This window comes from Manis pentadactyla, chromosome 4 (genome assembly GCF_030020395.1).
Source record: "Manis pentadactyla isolate mManPen7 chromosome 4, mManPen7.hap1, whole genome shotgun sequence".
In the NCBI taxonomy this organism is placed as follows: Eukaryota; Metazoa; Chordata; class Mammalia; order Pholidota; family Manidae; genus Manis; species Manis pentadactyla.
The window spans coordinates 8,959,607-8,976,789 of NC_080022.1; the positions used below are offsets into that span (position 1 = coordinate 8,959,607).

At 56.5% G+C, this 17,183-nt stretch overlaps 1 protein-coding gene across 1 annotated transcript in view; it reads left to right on the top strand.

The window, feature by feature from the left end:
- Positions 1-17,183, top strand: part of TNFRSF1B (TNF receptor superfamily member 1B) — a 32,421-nt gene that overhangs the window by 7,333 nt on the left and 7,905 nt on the right. Inside the window, exons 2-8 of the mRNA XM_036925129.2 lie at positions 8,606-8,705; positions 10,356-10,484; positions 10,584-10,733; positions 11,189-11,282; positions 11,714-11,952; positions 12,477-12,554; positions 13,155-13,189. Coding sequence (XP_036781024.2) covers positions 8,606-8,705; positions 10,356-10,484; positions 10,584-10,733; positions 11,189-11,282; positions 11,714-11,952; positions 12,477-12,554; positions 13,155-13,189 — 825 coding nt within the window. The remainder of the gene's footprint in view (positions 1-8,605; positions 8,706-10,355; positions 10,485-10,583; positions 10,734-11,188; positions 11,283-11,713; positions 11,953-12,476; positions 12,555-13,154; positions 13,190-17,183) is intronic.

The following is a 17,183-nucleotide window of genomic DNA, read 5'->3' on the forward strand; positions in this document are numbered from 1 at the left end:
CACCCCCTCCACCCCCATGGCTTCGCTCATTTCAACTAATTGGAAATGAAAACTTTGCTTCTCTTAATTCAGCACCTATTAGGCACCTGCTGTGGGCTGTGCACTGGGCTGTGCATCGAGGGATGAGTAATAAAAACCCAACAAATAACGCTCAGCTCTTACTGCCTGCCCGGCACAGCGCCAAGCACTTTATACCCTCTGACTCAGTGAATCATAACAGCCCTGGGAGGTGGGCACTGTTTTGTCCCCATTTTATAGATGACAAAGCCGAGGCTGGTGAATGGCAGAATTGGGATTAAAACCCAGGTGTCTGACTCAAAGCCCCCACTAGAGTGTGCTGAGTGGGGGGCATGGGTCCTGCCCCTGAAGGGGAGGCACAGGGAAACAAGTAATTAACCAAAAAGTGGTTGGGGAAATAGAGAGATGTACCCAGATTGTCACTGGGGCCCTCCGGAGGGATCTGTGCCCCACCCCCCTCCGGGGGTTCAGAGGTTTCCATGAGATGGCGCAGTGGAGAGGACTCTAGAAAGAAGCTGAAGAGTTGGCCCTGTTCGGGGCTGGGGGTGGGGGTGGGTGGGGACTATCTGGACAGAGCAACAGCAGGGGTAAAGGTGGGGAGGAGGGAGGGGAGCAGGTGCTGCTAGCTGTGAGAGGTGGTGACAGGAGACCCTGCAGGGTCCGGTGAAGATGGGGTGGCAGACGCTGGGAGGGCAGGCAGTGGTGCCCGGGCCCCAGTGAGGGGACACTGAGCTCAGGCCTGAGCAGAGGAGGCAACGTAAGCTCTTAAGCAGGGCCAGACAGAGATGTCTGGAAGGTGGCTTGGCGTCTGTCTGGAAAGCCTGGGGACCAAGAGCAAAGAGGCTGGTGAGGTGCCGCGTGTGGGGAGGCTGGTGCTTGGGAGACTGAGGAGACGACAGCAACAGGCTCACTGTGTGGGGGAGAATGGAAAGGGTTGGGGAGTTCTCTGCGACCAGACTGAGGGCTCCTTTGGGGCAGGGGCCACACCCTGGTATCTTTGTGCCCTGGTGCTCAGCACAAAGCCTGGCCCCAAGAACCGGATACCAGCCCGGGCTTCCTGTCTGCCCCCAGCTCACTTCTAAAGCGACATCACAGGCCGCGGGCCAGGAGTGGGACGTGTCACCCCTGGGCTGCAGCCTGTGATGTGGTCGGTCCTTCCTGACCCAGATGCTGCTGGTCTCCATGACGGCAGACGGCCCAGTGTCGTCACTGTGTTGGCCTGGCCCGATGTGGCTGCACCCCGCAGTCCAGGGGCTCCCACAAACACCCCCAGAATTGAAGCCCAAATGGCTCTGCTGCCTCCCATCACACCCCAGGGCCCCAGGGACCTGCCATGCAAATACTGCGGTTTCTCTATTGCTTGAAGACGGTCTCCCCCTGGGTAGGGGTCCTTGGGTGCCACCTCTGCCCCTCCGCACAGCTGCAGTGTCTGCCCCCAGGACCCTGGAGACCGTTTGGCCTGAGGGAGTCACTGAACCCACCCACACCTTGTTCACTGGGTGTTCTTGGAGGAGTCACCTGCTCTCAGAGCCCCTTGTCTGTAAAATGAGGGGGCAGGATGAGTTCACAGGGTATAAAACTGTCAAGGACCAGAGGCAGATGTAGCCATGACTCCCTCCTATCTGCTGTTTGCTGGCTACATGGCCTTGGACTTGGCCTCGAAGCTCTGGGAGCCTCTGTTTCTGCATCCCTAAAATGGGATAATGTTGACATTGTTGCGTTGGTGCAGCGGTAAATGAGAGCATGCATGTAGACATTCCCAGTACCGTGTCTGCACACAGTAGGTGCTTCTCCTGGGTCTGAACAGTCTCTATCAGTCTTGCTGGCTCTGAAAAGGGTAGGTTTGAGAGGCACGTGCTACTCTCGAAAGCCTGAAGCTTCTCCGTGGCCTTCTGACCGTGTTTCCTTCCTTCTCTCACCCTGCCCACTGTGACCCCTTCTCAAAGGTTCTGGCATCTAACAGGGGGTCTCCAGAAAATTTAAAAAGCTTCGAAGACCCCAGAGATGCTGTGCTAATGGTGATAGGAAGAGGGGAGGCTCCGTCCACAGTTCTGTGCTTGCAGATGACACGCACTGTCTTTCAGGATAGCTGCTCCTTCCTCCTTCCCTGGGTCTGTCCTTCTTGGCCTTCCTCTCTCTCATTGTCTATTTATAAATAGGAGAAGGGACTGAGGGCCCCCACCTTGGGGTACACGCAGGTTTTGGGGGCCCGGAGCTGGAAAGGCAGGAAGTCAGCTGGTGTAGGGTTGCCCAATTCCCCGAGAGCCAGCTGACTCAGCCTCCAGGATCCGAGAGAGCGCCTCCCCGCCTCACCAGTAATGGCCCCTGTGAAGTGCCCATCTTGAACTAGTCACTTTCCTCCAGCCCTGGCTGCTGGCTGTGGTTTCTGATTGTCCAGGGTGAGAGTGGGGAGGACTTGGGAAGGGAGGGAGCAGAGGGCAGAAGCCGTGCCTGACTCGCCAGGTACGTCTTGTCCTGCTTAGCTTTGCCCCTGGGAGGCCTCCAGGGCTCCCTGTCTTTCAGGGATTCACAGCTACATCACTGTCCCTTAACCTGGACACTGCGTCTTCTGGCCACATAACGGACCCCCGACCCCTGGGTTTTAGCTACTCTATTTTGGCCACACAGACTCTTTATTTTGGGATCCTATCATCCCTCCAGGTGTTCCTCTTGAGTGAGATCCCTTTAGGCTTTAGGACAACACAAGGCCACATCTGGCCTGTGGGAAATCTCCCCCTTCCTCTGCCCCCGTGAGGCCCCTGTCCCGGCAGCTGGCTTGCCATGGTCTCCTGATCTAGGCTTCTCAAAGAATGGGCCTGGGGCCAGCCTGTAGGTAACTTCATAACTCTCAGGGTCTCAGGAGGTCACTCACTTGCCCTCTAGGTGGGAAGGAAGCCCTCTCATCTGCAAGGCCCATGTGGCCATCTGGCACCTCACCAGAACCAGGCAACTTGCTGCCCAGGCCTTATCCTGGCCTTGCCTCTTCTTAGCTGGAAGCAAGGCAGAGAGAGCCCAGTTCTAATCTTCCGTCTGACACAAGTCTATGACTCAGGGCCTTTGCAGACCCTTAGACCTCCGCACCACCCCATCCCCTGGGAGTCTAGGAGAAGACAACGGACCCAAGTTAAGACCCCCGGCCTTTGCTCCTCCATCCCCAGGAGAAGCCAGGGCAAGGCATTATCACCATTTTACAGGAGACAGTGTTGAGGCTCAGAGAGAGTAAACGACACCTCCAAGTCCCCCAGGACCAGTATGTCTGCCCAGACTCTCTGACCTAAATCTAATGCTTCTCCTATGATGCCAGGTGTCTGTGTACCTGGGAGGGCAGGTGTCTCTGGACCATTTCCTCCCAGAGGCCACCTGCTCAGGCTGCCCTCACCCTGTAGGGGGCGAGCGGCAGAGGCTGGGGCATGGAAGCCCAGCCCTGTACCCACCTTGCCTGACACCTCAGCCCCCATCTCCCAGCTCATTCAGTTTTTCCACCTGTCCTGTGGGTGGGCCACCCACCCACCTAATGGTTTTGAGGCCTTGGGAGGGACTGAGCTTTTTGACACCCATCTTTAAGAAGCCAGAGCTGAAAAGGGCTTAGAGCATCAAGCAGGACCACACTGCCATTTTACAGACAAGGAAACTGAAGCCCAGAGAAGCCATTACCCATTGCAGAGGGGGTCTGAGTCGGGGAGGGAGGGCCGTTGGGGTGGGCCGGGGGTTGAAATCCAGTCTTCCTGGGGCGGGGGAGATACAGGTGTCAGCTTGCTGCCAGGGAAGAAACGGCTAGAGGCGAAGCCTCTCGGAGGGGCTCAGTGTTCTTATCTGTGACTGGGGATAACAACAGTATTGACCTCACAGTGCTGGGATGAGGGATTGGAGAGAAGGCGTGTGTATAAGCTGCTGCACGGTGCCCGGCTCCAAGCCAGCTTTCAGAAGGTGCGCCCCCGATTTCGTCTCCTAGCCCCTCGCCCTTGCCCTCCTCCCCTCAGGCCTAGCTGCGCTGGCCCCAGCTGTGCCTGGGATGCACACTGCCCTGCGGCTCCTGGCCCCACTGTGCTTTTCCTCTCCTAGTGCCTGCTACCACCTCACCTTTTCTACTGGCTGTGTCTGCATCACTAGAGCTCAGCTTCCCCGGGCAGGGACTTGGATGTGTTCGATGCAGTATGCCCGGCACCTAGAAGAGCAGGTGCTCGGTGCCGTTTGTTGAATGAGTGAATGAATGAGCAAATGAACATTTCCGCCCCTGACTTTCTCTGCCACTAAATGGGAGGTTGTCTGAGATGATGTCTGGGGCTCCTGCCAGCCCTGAGCTGCCGTACCTCAATCCCACCCCCACTACTGGGCCTCATCCTCCTTTTCATGGGCTCCCGCGCATCTTTCTAGCGCTTGGCAGAGCTGCCCATCAGCTGGGCTGGCCCTCTCTGCTCGTGGACTCTGCCTATGAGCCTTTGCTGCCCTGTCTGCGGAGGAGCAGCCAGGCTGGGGATGGGCCCTCTAGGGAGCCCAGTGACACTGGCTGCTCTGGGAAGGGGCCGACAGCCCTGCCTGCTATAGAAGACTGGCTATGCTAAGGTTTCTGGGTGGTCACCTGGGAAACCAGGTCAGAGCTGAGGTCAGAGGACGTTGGCTTGAGGCCGAGAGGTCCCCAGGGTTGGTGTGTGGGTTGGTGTGAGAGAGAGGGAGCATGTGTGCCCAGGTAAGCCAGTGCCCCAGTCCCTGCTCTGCTTGGAGGTGGGTGAATGAGGGCTGGCGGCATGGCAGTGACTCAGGGTCAAAGGTGGAGGCAGATCCGAGAACTAGTCTCCTTGAGCTGTCCTGAGGAGGGGACCAAGGATCTAGTGTCACACCCCAGGAGTCACACCCCAACCCCACCCCTCCTCCCTGGATGACTTCAGACAAGCAACTTGACCTGCCTGAACTGTAAGATGGGCACACACCCACCTGATTTTTGGGGTGGAAGTGGGACCCCATAAAGTACCTGCAGCCTGCCTGGCACATCGTAGGTGCTCCCGACTATCCCACTGTTACCTGCCCTAGAGGGGGTCTGAGGGCCAAAGCAGAGAACTTGCTGGAGGGAGGAGGCCACATGGTAGGAGGGGGCATCATGGAAGCGTGGGCCCCCCCAGGGAGGCGCGGTGGGGGCAGCAGGAGTGCCACTCTTCTTGGGCAGCCTTGGCACGTGGTCCCCTCGCTACTGAGCATTTGCGGAGTGGTGGGCAGAGACGCCATCAGGCAGTGGTCTGAGCACATACAGTCACTGCAGGGATACCGGGTGCTCAGTAGCTCCCAGCTCCCCCTGCACTGGTTCCTCCTGTCCGAGGAGGAGGGAGCCCGGGGCGGAGGAGGAAACGGGGCTGTGGACCTGGGTAGGAGGGCAGCTCTGAGGCCTGCATGGGCCCGGGGGCCCTGACGGCCTCCTGTGCACAGCCTACCTGCCTGTCTGTCGTCTATCCATATGTCTGTCTAGCTGTGTCCTATCAATTTCTCATCTGTCTCCTCCAGTGCTTCCTCCTCCCTGCACTGGGCCACAGATTGCCCACCTGTTAAGTGGGTGCATCCATGATTTCCAGATTGTCACCTGGGGATCATTTTAATGAACTGGGTCTGCTAAACATGCTGAGTTAATTGAGTACCATTCAATTTATTTCCCCGTTTTAAGACGTCGGTGAGAGCTCCCCTGAGGGTGGGGGCCGTGAGGGTCTGAGCCTCCCTGACAATGGCCAAAGGAAGTGGAATCTTCCTGGAGGCTGCTTGCCATGCTCTGGGGAGCTCCTGGGACCCCAACCCGAGTGGACCCTGCAGTGTCCTGAGGCCTGCCTCCCAGGGCTGTGGTTCGGCTGGGCACTGCTCCGGGGAGCACCACAGTGGAGGGAGTGACCTTTCGTCCCACTCTGCGAGGGGCTTTCTGTTCCTCATTGTTTAGCCATGACAGGGCTGTGGTTTTCTTCTCTTTCTGTCCAAGAGAATAAACAGGTCTCAAGATTGCTCAAGGGAGGGCTGACCCCCTCTGCCAGCAGTCAGCCTGGAGGGCTGGAGTCACACAGACAGCAGGAGGAAGTGCAGGAAAGGGTATTCATAGCCAGATCCTGACAGGAAAAGACCCTGGGCCAGGGGTCCGGCTGCCTGCCTTTGTTCAGGAACCGTTGGCCTGAGGGTGGAGAGGGAGCTTGAACTTGGCTGAGGCAGGGCCCTTTCCCATCAGGCTCTTTGGCCCTGACAGGAAATCCTCCTCTGGCCAGGGAAGCCTCCTTGGGCTGCATCCTAGGGGCTGCCCTGGGAGGGTGAGGATTTCTCTCTCCTGCTAGGAGCCCCACATGAATGAGGGGCACCCCTGGTTATTGCTGAGGGTACTCATGGGATAAAGCCCAGGTGTGCAGGGCCCATGAGACTTGTGCTGGCCACTCTGCACACCAGGGGGTTGCAAGAGGAAGAAGTGCGGCCCCTCCCTGCCCTCTGGAATGCTTTCTGAGGAAAGAGGCAGCTACGTCTGGGGGCATGCTGTGAGAGGGGGAGGCATAGCCCCATCCCTTGGGGCATTTACTTTTAGGGAGGCTGTGTGTGGGGGTGTGATGCAGGTAATAGGCCCTCTGCTACAGTCAATATGCAGTTGAAGTGTGTGCAAAGGTACACTCTGGTTTAGGAGCTCCTAAGCTTTTAACCCCTGGTCTCTTCCGTGTGCCCCCCAGGTCACCCTGCCTGCTCTGGCAATGGCTGCCAGATGATCAGGAATGTTCAGCAGTGGAGCATCAGAATCCCTGGGGAGGTTTTCTTGTTTTGTTTTTAACAGTACAGCTTTCTGGGCACACCCCCTGAGCTCTGCCCCTTTTGTTGGGGTGGGAGTGGACATTAGTAAGAGGCCCCCCGCCAGGTGCTGGGGCAGTGAGCTCCACCTGCAACCTTGAGGAGCCTGGAGAAGGGGCCTTGCTTCCCCTTTTGTCCAGGTGTCTGGCAGCCTCTTCCAGGGCCAGATGGGGAGGGCTGTGGGACTGGGATTGGGTGTGAGTGAGTGTGTGTGTGTGTGTACATGCGCATGCAGCTGTGGGTATGCAAGCTGATAGTCCAGATAGGAATGAAAGTTACATTCTAGGCTCCGTGTTATGCAGAATGGCTCCCATTCCCCTTGCCAGCCACCTGCATCTCTCCCAGTCCTATTAGAGCTGACTTCCCAGGGTTTGGCTCTGGGACTGGTCCTCGGGTGGGAGTGGGGGATGGACTTCAGGGACAGGCCATTAGTGGTGGGGGCACCCATGTTTAGGTTTCATAGCCATGGTGCTGCAGTTGGATCCCTGCAGGAAATGACATTGTTATGAAGACCACTGCTTGGATTAGAGCCCCTAAGCACCTACTACATGCCAGGCTCTGGGATAGGATCAGAGAGTCAACCCCAGTCCACACAGTCCTGTGTGCCAGGGGCCCTGAGGGAGGAAAGTTAAGATTCTGGGTCTGAGCGATTCAGAGTGAGGAGTGGGCAGGGAAACCTTCAGCGGGAGGCTGCTGTCGCAAGGGACAAATGGAATTTCAGTCAGAGGAAGCGCAAGGCGGTTCTAGGCAGAGGAGGCAGCTCAGGCCAGGGCATGGGGGTGAGCTGCAGGAACCCCAGCCCCTGGGGTCACTCCCCTGGAGAGCTGCTAGCTGTTGGCGCTGAGCCGTGTCCTGCCGGGGTGGATCTGGGGCTGCCTGTCAGGCCAAGCAGGGAAAGCAGCCTGGTCTCCAGGCCTGCTTGTCCTCTGCAGGGGTCTGCCACGTGCCCAGCTGCCCTGGGCTTTGGCAGTCACGCTCTCAGGCAGTGCTGTGGAGGGGGAAGGGGGACCCAAAGGGAGCCCACCTCCCTGCAGCCCCGGTGGGGAGGCCCTGGAGCACGACCCTACCACAGCGCCGGCCCCACCGTGGAGGGGCAACATCCATGGCAGCTGGTGGGTGGGCACCTCGCCAGTGAAAGGGATCTGAGTGTGGCACAAGGGCATCTGGCACCCAGAGCCCCGGAGCCCTCAGAACAGGGCCTGGCACCCCATACGTGCTCTGGAAATGGTGACTCTTGTCACTGTCATCAACAAATATTCATCTGCTGAGCCCCAACTCTGCCTTGAGGCTGAGGGTCCCCATCGTTTCTGTCCTCGGCACCGTAGGCACTGTGGAGTGTGCCTATGTGCACATGCAGCCACTCAGAGTGAGAGGACAAGCAGGGACTCCATTGCAGCACAAGGAGCTGATGGCGAGAAGGAGCTCTATCCTGCGTTTGGCACTGCTGAGCACTGGGGTCCTCTGTGATGGAGGCCAGTGCCTTCCGGGCGGTCTCAGGGCCTCCACCTGCCCTGTGTACTGTTAGGAGCCAGCCCCATCCTCCAGCCCACTGGCTCAGGGCCTCCACCTGCAGACATGAGCGTGCTGCACCGAGGAAGGAAGAGGAGGAGGTGAAAGAAGGCAGGGATTCTCCCTTCTGCCCCAACCCCCTGCAAAGGGAAAAGTCCCCACATCAGTAGAGCCCCAGTGAGGAGAGGGTCAAACACCTGCAGGACACAGGATGGGGAGCTGGGTGACAGGCCTGGAAGAATCCACAGTGGCCATGCTGATGGCTGTCCTTCCCTTCCCCTTCCAGGTGGCATTTGCCCTCTACGTCCCGGAACCCGGAAGCTCATGCCAGCCGCAGGACTACTTTGACACGGGGGCCCAAGCATGCTGCAGCCTGTGTCCACCTGGTGAGGGCAGCTGCTGGGGCCCCGACCTTCGGCCTGGCGAAGTCCCTAGTGGCTGGTGCCTTGGAGGGAGTGTGTGTGTGTGTATGGAGCTGGGAGGTGGGGTGACAGGGTCATGGTCCTTGATTTCACTGAATGCCTTCTGTTCCTTGAACTGGCCCTATGGTCCCTCTGTGGTTCCCTCTTCCTCGTGCACATCTCAGCTCCCTTCCCCTCGTAAACTCCTACTTTTCCTTCAGACCTCTGCTTAGATGTCCTCGTCCTCCAGGACGGCAGCCCACACTGCCCGGCCAGATCTGGCAGCAGGTCTTTTAATGCTGCAGTCATGGCCTGGCTCCTTCTTTTGTCACCTGGGCTGGGGAACAGGGACTGTGGGCTTGTTCTTTGCTGACTCACAGCACCTGGCACATAGTGGATGCTCAAGTATGTATTTGACTGAATCACTGAATGCTTACCCATTTCACAGATGGTAGACCTGAGGCCCAACTCCAGTTGGGAGAGCTAGGTTGGTCCAACTCCTGGTGCCATCTCCCTATTCATACATTTATGCATGCATTCCTATAATATTTATCAAGCACCTACTAAGTGTCAGACACTGAGTGCTGGGACTACGACAGAGAGCGGGGCAGACAAAATCTGCATTCTAATAGCACAGACAAATAAACCAACAGAGAAAATAGATGTGTGGTCTTCTCAGGGAGTGAGTGCTGTGAGGAAGGTGAGGCAGGATAAGGCAGATGGGGACAGATGGGAGAAGGACACGCTGTTTTATATGAGATGGTCAGGGAGGGCCTCTCTGCTTGGGCAGAGACATGCAGGAAGCGAGGGAGTGAGTGACACAGATGCACAGGGAACAGCATGCCAGGCAGGAGCAGTGGCAGGTGGACAGGCTCTGGGCTGGAAGCCCGTTGGGTGACCATGATGAACAGCGAGGCCAGCGTGTGGCCCAGAGTGAGTAAGTAAGCAGGAGCCGAGGAAGTAGTTTAGATATTATTCTGCAGGAGCTAGGCAGCCATTGGAGGGCTCTGCGCCATTAGCCTGAGATGTGGGCGGGCACAGAAATACCCATCACCTCCCACAGCCCTTTTAAGAGACCCCAGGGTGTGACTCTTCTTTCTTCTGTTGACTCGTCAGAATCTCTGTAAGAAGTTCCTAGGTTAGCACAGCCATGAAAATGGCAGGATTAGGACTTCGGGGCTCAGAAGAGAAGCTCCTTAAGGGCTTGTCGTGGTCGTGGTGGTCTTCTGTCCCCTGGCATGCCTTCTCTCCAGGCCTTCAGGAATCCTTGTCTTTGATAGGATACCAGGGACACTACTTCTGCTGCTTTTTTCCCCCCTCTGCTTCATACCCCCAGGTGGAGAATTTCAGCAAACTAAAGAAGGGAGCTGGCAAACCAGTTCTCATTGAAGTGTGATTGATTAATAATAGGCAGTTCCAACGCTGGCATTCCAGGCATCTGGACAGAGCAGAGGGGGAAATATTTTCTGGGCAGTGGGGGTTCAGAGACGCAGTGGCAGCCGGACGTGCACGATGTGGGTGACCCCAGCAAAGCTCCTTCCCAGCCAGGAGGCAGAACTCTGGGGTCTGAGGAACAGCGGGCGGGGCCTGGCAGAAGAGCCACCCCACTGAGGCCTCTGGCCTTTGCTTTCTCAGGCCACCATTTACAGTCCTACTGCAACAAGACTTCAGATACCAAGTGTGCCCCCTGCGAGGACAGCACGTACACCGAGCTCTGGAACCGGGCTTTCCAGTGCTTGAGCTGTGACTCCCGCTGCAGCTCCAGTGAGTGGGCCCAGGGAGAGGGCTGGTCTGGGAGGACATGGTGGTAGGCAGGGTTGGCTCAGGCGGGAATGACCCTGGGCTGTCCTCTCGCCCCTCTAGACCAAGTGGAAACCCAAGCCTGCACTCGGGAACAGAACCGCATCTGCACCTGCAGGCCGGGCTGGTACTGCATGCTGAGGAGGCAGGAGGGGTGCCGGCTGTGTGCACCCCTGCGCAAGTGTCGCCCCGGCTTTGGCGTGGCCAAACCAGGTATGGGGCTGGGGTGGCAGTCCCCGGGGACCCCCCTGGACTCTCCTTCATGGGTATCAACCTATCAGCCCAGCCTGGGAATGTCATCAGTGGAGGCCAGGTGGTCATACTTCCCCATCTGTCCATCCTGCCCCCATTCATTCTTTCCCCCAGCACTCCTCATCAGTGAGGTGTGAGGAGGCCCCAGGGATCCAGAGAGGGATCAGATTAAGCCCTAAGCTATTGGAAAATCAGGTGATGTCATAGGAAGATGAGCCCAGTGATCTTGGAGACCAGGAAGTCACTAGAATAGGTTCAAGGACAGACTCTGCCCAGCTGCGGGTGTGTGTTTTAAGGGGTACAGGGGCAGACAGAGGGCTGTGGGACCCTCACACATCCCCTGGGGCTGCAGTGCCAGGGCCCACCTGTTCTATGGAGTGTTTGAGCTGGTAACGGGTTCCAATTGTTCCTTGCAGGAACTGCAACGTCGGACGTCGTGTGTGCTCCCTGTGGCGCAGGGACGTTCTCCGACACTACATCGCCCACAGATACTTGCAGGCCCCACCAGATGTAAGTGGCTGAGTCCTTTGGTTCTGGAGGAGCAGGGAGGGGCTGTCCCTGGGTGACTGTGGGGGCTAGAGCATGGAGCAGCCATGCCTTGGTGCCGGAAACGTCCCCATCCCCTTCCTTGGGTTGAGGCACTGCTGAGTCCTGTTCAATGCCAGGCCTGGTTTATCTGGCGGTGGTGGGCGTGGCGGTGTCCCAGGATAGACAGCACATGAATAGTAGCCTTGCCCTGGAATTCAAGATGAACTGGAGAGCTTGGGGAGAGGTGGGGTGGGGACAGGAAGGGGGTGGTCCTGAGAGAGGGCATGGTACACATACTCCCTCCCATATCCCACAGCTGGGACCCTCACCCCCAGCCCTGGCTCTGGGTGAGCCCAGCCACTCTGAGGCATTCTGTCCTCTGTTGCCCCTGACCAAGCCTCCTTCTCCCCCAGTTGTCTCTCCGTGTCCATCCCAGGCAACGCAAGCATGGATGCGGTGTGCACAGCTGTGCTCCCCACCGTGAGAATGGCCCCAGGCTCAGCCCCCACGTCCCAGCCAGGAGCCGGGAGCTCCCAACACACAGCCCCAACTCCAGGCCCCAGCAGAACTCCTAGCACCTTCTTCCTGCTCCCGGTGGGCCCAAGCCCCCCAGTTGAAGGACTCAGCACAGGCAACATCTCTCTGCCCATTGGTAAGCCACAGGAGGGCCCATTCCTCCTCCCTCCCTCCCTCCCTCTCTTCTCTCTCAGGGTCTTACTAAGAGCCCGCTGTGGGCTGGCCACTGTGCTGTGTCCTGAGAGGCCAGGTGGCAGTGAGGCTTGTTTTCTCCCCAGACCTGGTGCAGTCACTAGGAACCCCCGGGCGGGATCAGCATTTTATCTGAAGATGGAGATGGTCCCCTGGTTACCCCTCTGATGAACTCATTAGGCAGAAGGCTGAGTCAGGTGACCTCACGGGCTTCCCTTGTGAAGTTAGGACTACATCAGGCCAGAGGTCTCAAATGAGTGACCGTTGGGCTGAATGTGGGCCTCAGAGACACTTTGCTTGGCACACGGTTTGGGGTTTGTTTTGTCATTGAATTTGGGAGCCTCTGGCCTGGGCTTGCCTGTCCCCTGCCACAGCCCCAGCCATCTTTGGTCACTGACTTGCCTGCGTGGCCCCTGGCACATGGAATTTGCGTTCTGTAGTTGTTTTGAGCTTCTCTTTTTCTTCTAGGAGTGATTGCTGGTGTGACAGCCTTCTGTCTGGTACTTATAGGGCTGGTGAACTGTGTCATCATGACGCATAAGAAAGGTAAGATTCCTTCCTTCCTTCTTGGTCCACTTGCTCATACAGCTGTTACTCAGGGAGCTTTTCTGGGGTGCCTCCTGTGAGTCTGGCACTGGACATGGCCTATGGGTCAGACAGAGCTGAATATGCAGCCTCTGTTTTGTAAGAGCTTGGCGCCTGGGCAGAAGGCACTGCCACTAACGGATCTTCTAAAAGGCAAGATGCCATCAGGGATATCCAAGGGGATATAAGCCAGGATTCTTGTCTGGGAATCCTGGGGGATTTAGGCCTTCTGGAGCAGGTGGCATCTGAGCAGGGTAAGATTTCCCTGGGTGGATGTATGCAGGAAAGAACGGGCATGCTGAACAGAGGGCATGGGCAGAGGCGGGGAGGCTAGAGAATGGTTGGGGCTGGGGGAGTGGAGGGGAACACCGTCAGGTCAGCTGGAGCGTTGGGTATGGTGGCTGATTGGGTATGGTAGCGTACCTCGTCTGGTAGCTAATTATCACCCCCAGAGCTATGCCTACTCTTGCTGGTTCTGCTTGGACCCCGCCGCCCTCCTAGTTAGAACAGATTTGGCCTGAGGAAGCCACTCTGCCTGACTTGTCCCCTGTCTCTTTGCAGAGAAGCCCTTATGCCTACAAGGAGAAGCCAAGGTGGTGAGTGCCCCTCTGCCTTCCCCCTCCTCCTGCCCGGTCTCCTGGTAGGCAGGGTTGTCCCACAAGAAGCACTGGATTCTCTAGGTTGGTCTGTCCAGTGTCAGGTGGTGTGCAGAGCCCTGGGAGGCTGTGGAAAGGCCAGCCAGTGTCTGTTTTTGGAGGGTCAGGCAGCCCTCCCTGGGCTACAGGAGACAGTGAGTATGAAACGCCACATCCGGGAGCAGCAGGGTGAGTGGTGTCAGTGGGAAGCACCTGCTCCTGGACCCATAAGTGTGACCTCGGTGGATATGAAACTGCTTAGGGCTCTGTTCTCTCACCTTAAAGTGGGGACAGTGTCTGCGCGGCCCAGCTTGCAGGGCTCTGCACCCCTCTTAGCTGGCAGCAGTTCTCAGCATCTCGGTGACGTCTACAAAGCATTTCCTCATGGAGCAGTAATGGGGTCCCTGGGGTCCCACAGACCCCAGGGTCATCTCCAGGGTTGAGGTGGAGCCTGGAGGTTTGGGTCTTGGGTCCTGCCCCCACTTCAATCAAAGCAGCTCACCTTTGATCTTTTTTATAAAGTAGGGTCTGTGGCAGACCTTTGTCAGAGCTGGGGCACTGACATAGTATTTCATCAATTCTCCATCAGGAAGGTACTGGGCTGCAAGTATCTGCAAAGGGCTTAATTTTTCCTGGCATACCAAGGAGTCAAGGGGTTGGTGGCTGCTGGAATGATTCAGTTTCCTTCTGTGAAGTCAGCAGGAGCCCAAACTCTGCTGTTTTGAGCATGTTAGCTTGTGTTCTCTTGCATGTGGCCTTATGTCATAAGATGGTGATAGCCACTTCACCTGTGACCTCCAGGTTTGAGGCAGGAAAAAGAGGGGGAAATGGGCAGGCCAGCCATAGTGTCTTTTAACAGGAAATCAGAGCCCATCCCAGAAGCCCCGGGTAGATGTCTCCTTTGGTATCATTGGCTAGAATGGTGTCATGGACCACCCCTGGGTGCAAGGGAAGCTGGGAGAGAGGGTGCTTTGCTTTCCAGCCTCTCTGGTGAAGGACAGGGAGATGACTTGGAAATGCATGTGAGATGCGTGTGGGGTGAGTCAGCATGCAGTGTCTGCTCCTAGTACATGGTAGGCAGGGCAGGGTTTTTACCCAATTTTACAGATGAGGAAACAGTCTGAGGGACTCCCTGCCATGTTCCCCCACACCCTCCTGTCCTGCTGGCAACCTCTGCAGTATTCATATTGGGGGCCAGGTGATTCTTTGTCCTGGGGAGCTGTCCTGTACACTGTAGCCTGGTCAGCAATTTTGCAGGCCTCTCCCAACCAGATGCCAGTAACACTGCCTCCCAGAGGTGACAACCAGACATTGCCACATGCCCCCTGGAGGATGAATCCCCCTCCTTGAGAACCATTGTGCTAGGGAAAAGCTTGCCCTGGGCGGCCCAGGGCCTGAGGTTTACACAGGGTTTCAGACTTGGTAGGGATGAGAGACTGATTTCATTCCCTGATTTTGCTGACAAGAAAAGAGGTGCAGAGAGGGAAAAAGACTTGCCCAAGGCCACACAGCAATGTGTCTCCAGACTCCTGGCCTAGTGCTCTTTGACCTGTAATGAACACTGGGAATGCCAACCAGTTCTTATTCTCCCAGGGTATGAATGTGTGTTTTCCTGGCCTCAGTTCGGTGATGCTGACAGCGGCCACCCGGTGGCAGGTAGAGCAAGTACACCCTCCAAGTCCCACCCCTGCAGCCCAGCGGCCACATTGTTTCCTGTGTCCCAATACTTTGTGCGTAAAGATGTCCTGGGTGTGGCCCAGTGGCCCTGCTTCCCTTTTCTCTTCACTGAGTTTGTGATCTCTGTGAGCAACCCATTGAGTGGGTGTGCTGGTAACCGGCTCTTAGGGCAGCAAAAAAATTCCAAAACCCTGATGTGTGGTGTTTGCTCATTGCTGTCTTACAAACACTGCCACCATGGCCAATTTCAAGCTACCAAGACCTTACTGAATGTGGACCTGGTTCCACACACGACTGGCTGAGCCCCAGGCCAGGGTCTTTGCCTGTGCTCTGTTACTGAGTCCTCACACTCCCCTGTGAGGTAGGCAGTAGCATCACCCCACGTTACAGATGAGGAAACTGAATCTCGGGGAGGTCAGTTAGCTGCGTAAGGTCAGAGAACCTCAGGCTGAATCTGCAGGCTTTGTCCAGCATCCTTTTCTGCCGGGGCAGACGTACAGAGCTGTTGCGCTCTCCGCACCCCACCAGGGCCTGCCCTCAAGGGTTGGTCACCTTCTCAGATGCCCTTCAGTGTCTGGGCTCCTCCCCCTGCCCCCTTGCTCCACCTGTGCCCCACTCTACTACTCAGCTGGTGGCAGTAGTCCCTACTAAGAGGCTTTCTAGTGCCCAGGCCACGCCGCTGGGGTGGAGAGTGCAGCAATGCAGCACCACTGTGTTCCTCCTGCTGCAAAGGGATGGTGTCTTCCTTTTGTTTAGCAAAGGCCAGTGTACCCACATGTGTGACTCACCCACAGTCACTCCCACAGACACCCTCACACATGGGTTCACGTTCAATAATGAGGATGAATGTTTATGAGGTGATGAATGTATGCCAGGCACAGTACCAAGCATTATCTAGTCTCACAGCCATGCTATGATGTAGGTAGGAAGATTATCGCCCTAATTTTACTGCTCAGGAAACTTGAGCTCAGAGAAGGTAAGTAACTTTCCCAGGGTCACACAGCTAATGAGAATGGCCTGAGACATAGACCGAGTAGTGCCTACCTTCACCGCCCCCAGCATGCACACCACTAACAGATGTGCACACACACACACACACACACACGCATTTGTGCATTCTCACACACCCTTGGGCCTGCACATACAGGCATGTGAGCTTCATGAACACACACTCATACACACAGACATGGGCGATGTAGGAATCTGGAGGACCCAGGTGGTGGCCCTGCCAGGATCTCTGCTCTGGCAGGGCTGGGCCATGAGGTGCTGAAAGGTGAAGGGGGCTGGCTGGCTGCTGGCTGGGATCCTTTTTTATTTAAAAAAATATTTTATTGACATAATATATTTATTTCAGGTGTACAACAGAGTGATTTGACATTTATATACATAACAAAATGCTCGCCATGATAAATGCAGGTTCCATCTGTCACCATATAAAGTTATTGCAATATTAATGGTTATATTCCCTATGCTGTACTTTTAATCCCCATGACATGGTTGTAACTGAACGATGGTACCTCTTTATCCCCTTCACCTATTTCACCCACCCTCCACCCCCTTCCCTCTGGCAACCACCATTCTCTCTATTAATGAGTCTGTTTCTGGCTTCTTGTCTGTTTGCTCCTCAGTTGTGTTTTTTTTTAGATTTCACATATAAGTGAAATCATGTGGTGTTTGTCTCTCTGTCTGACTTCACTAAGCATAATACCCTCGAGGTCCACCCATGTTATCACAAACGGCAACATTTCATTTCTTTTTATGGCTGAGTAATGTTTCACTGTGTATGTATACCACATCTGTTAGGATCCTGTTTCTGGAATGAGTCCCCTCAGTACTCCCCCTGTCTGGGGTCCCAGCCCAAGGAACAGGACGCAGGATGCATCTGCCCCACTTAGAGGCTGCGTGAACTTTGCAACTTGTGGCTTTGGTGGAGGGAGGTGGGCTGTGACCTTTGGGGTTTCTGTTCTGCCCAGCCCTAGCCACCAGCAGAGGAGCAGAATACAGGCTGTGAAAAGCCCCTTTTCTGGGGGTTGTGAGGAGTGACCTTTGGGTGCTTGCCCTCTCCCTCCCTGTTTTGTCCGGGCTCAGAGCAGAGCCAGGGGTAGGGGGCTAGTGACCACACACCACCTAGGCAAAGGCTCAGCCTGAACTTGCAATGCTCCCCATCTCTCCTAAGAGGGATGAGGTGGTGGATGGGCGGAGAGGCAGTTAACCAGGGAGGCAGGAACCAGTGCGAAGCGAGCAGCCCTGGTCTGAGCCCTGTCTGGGCCCATCCTGT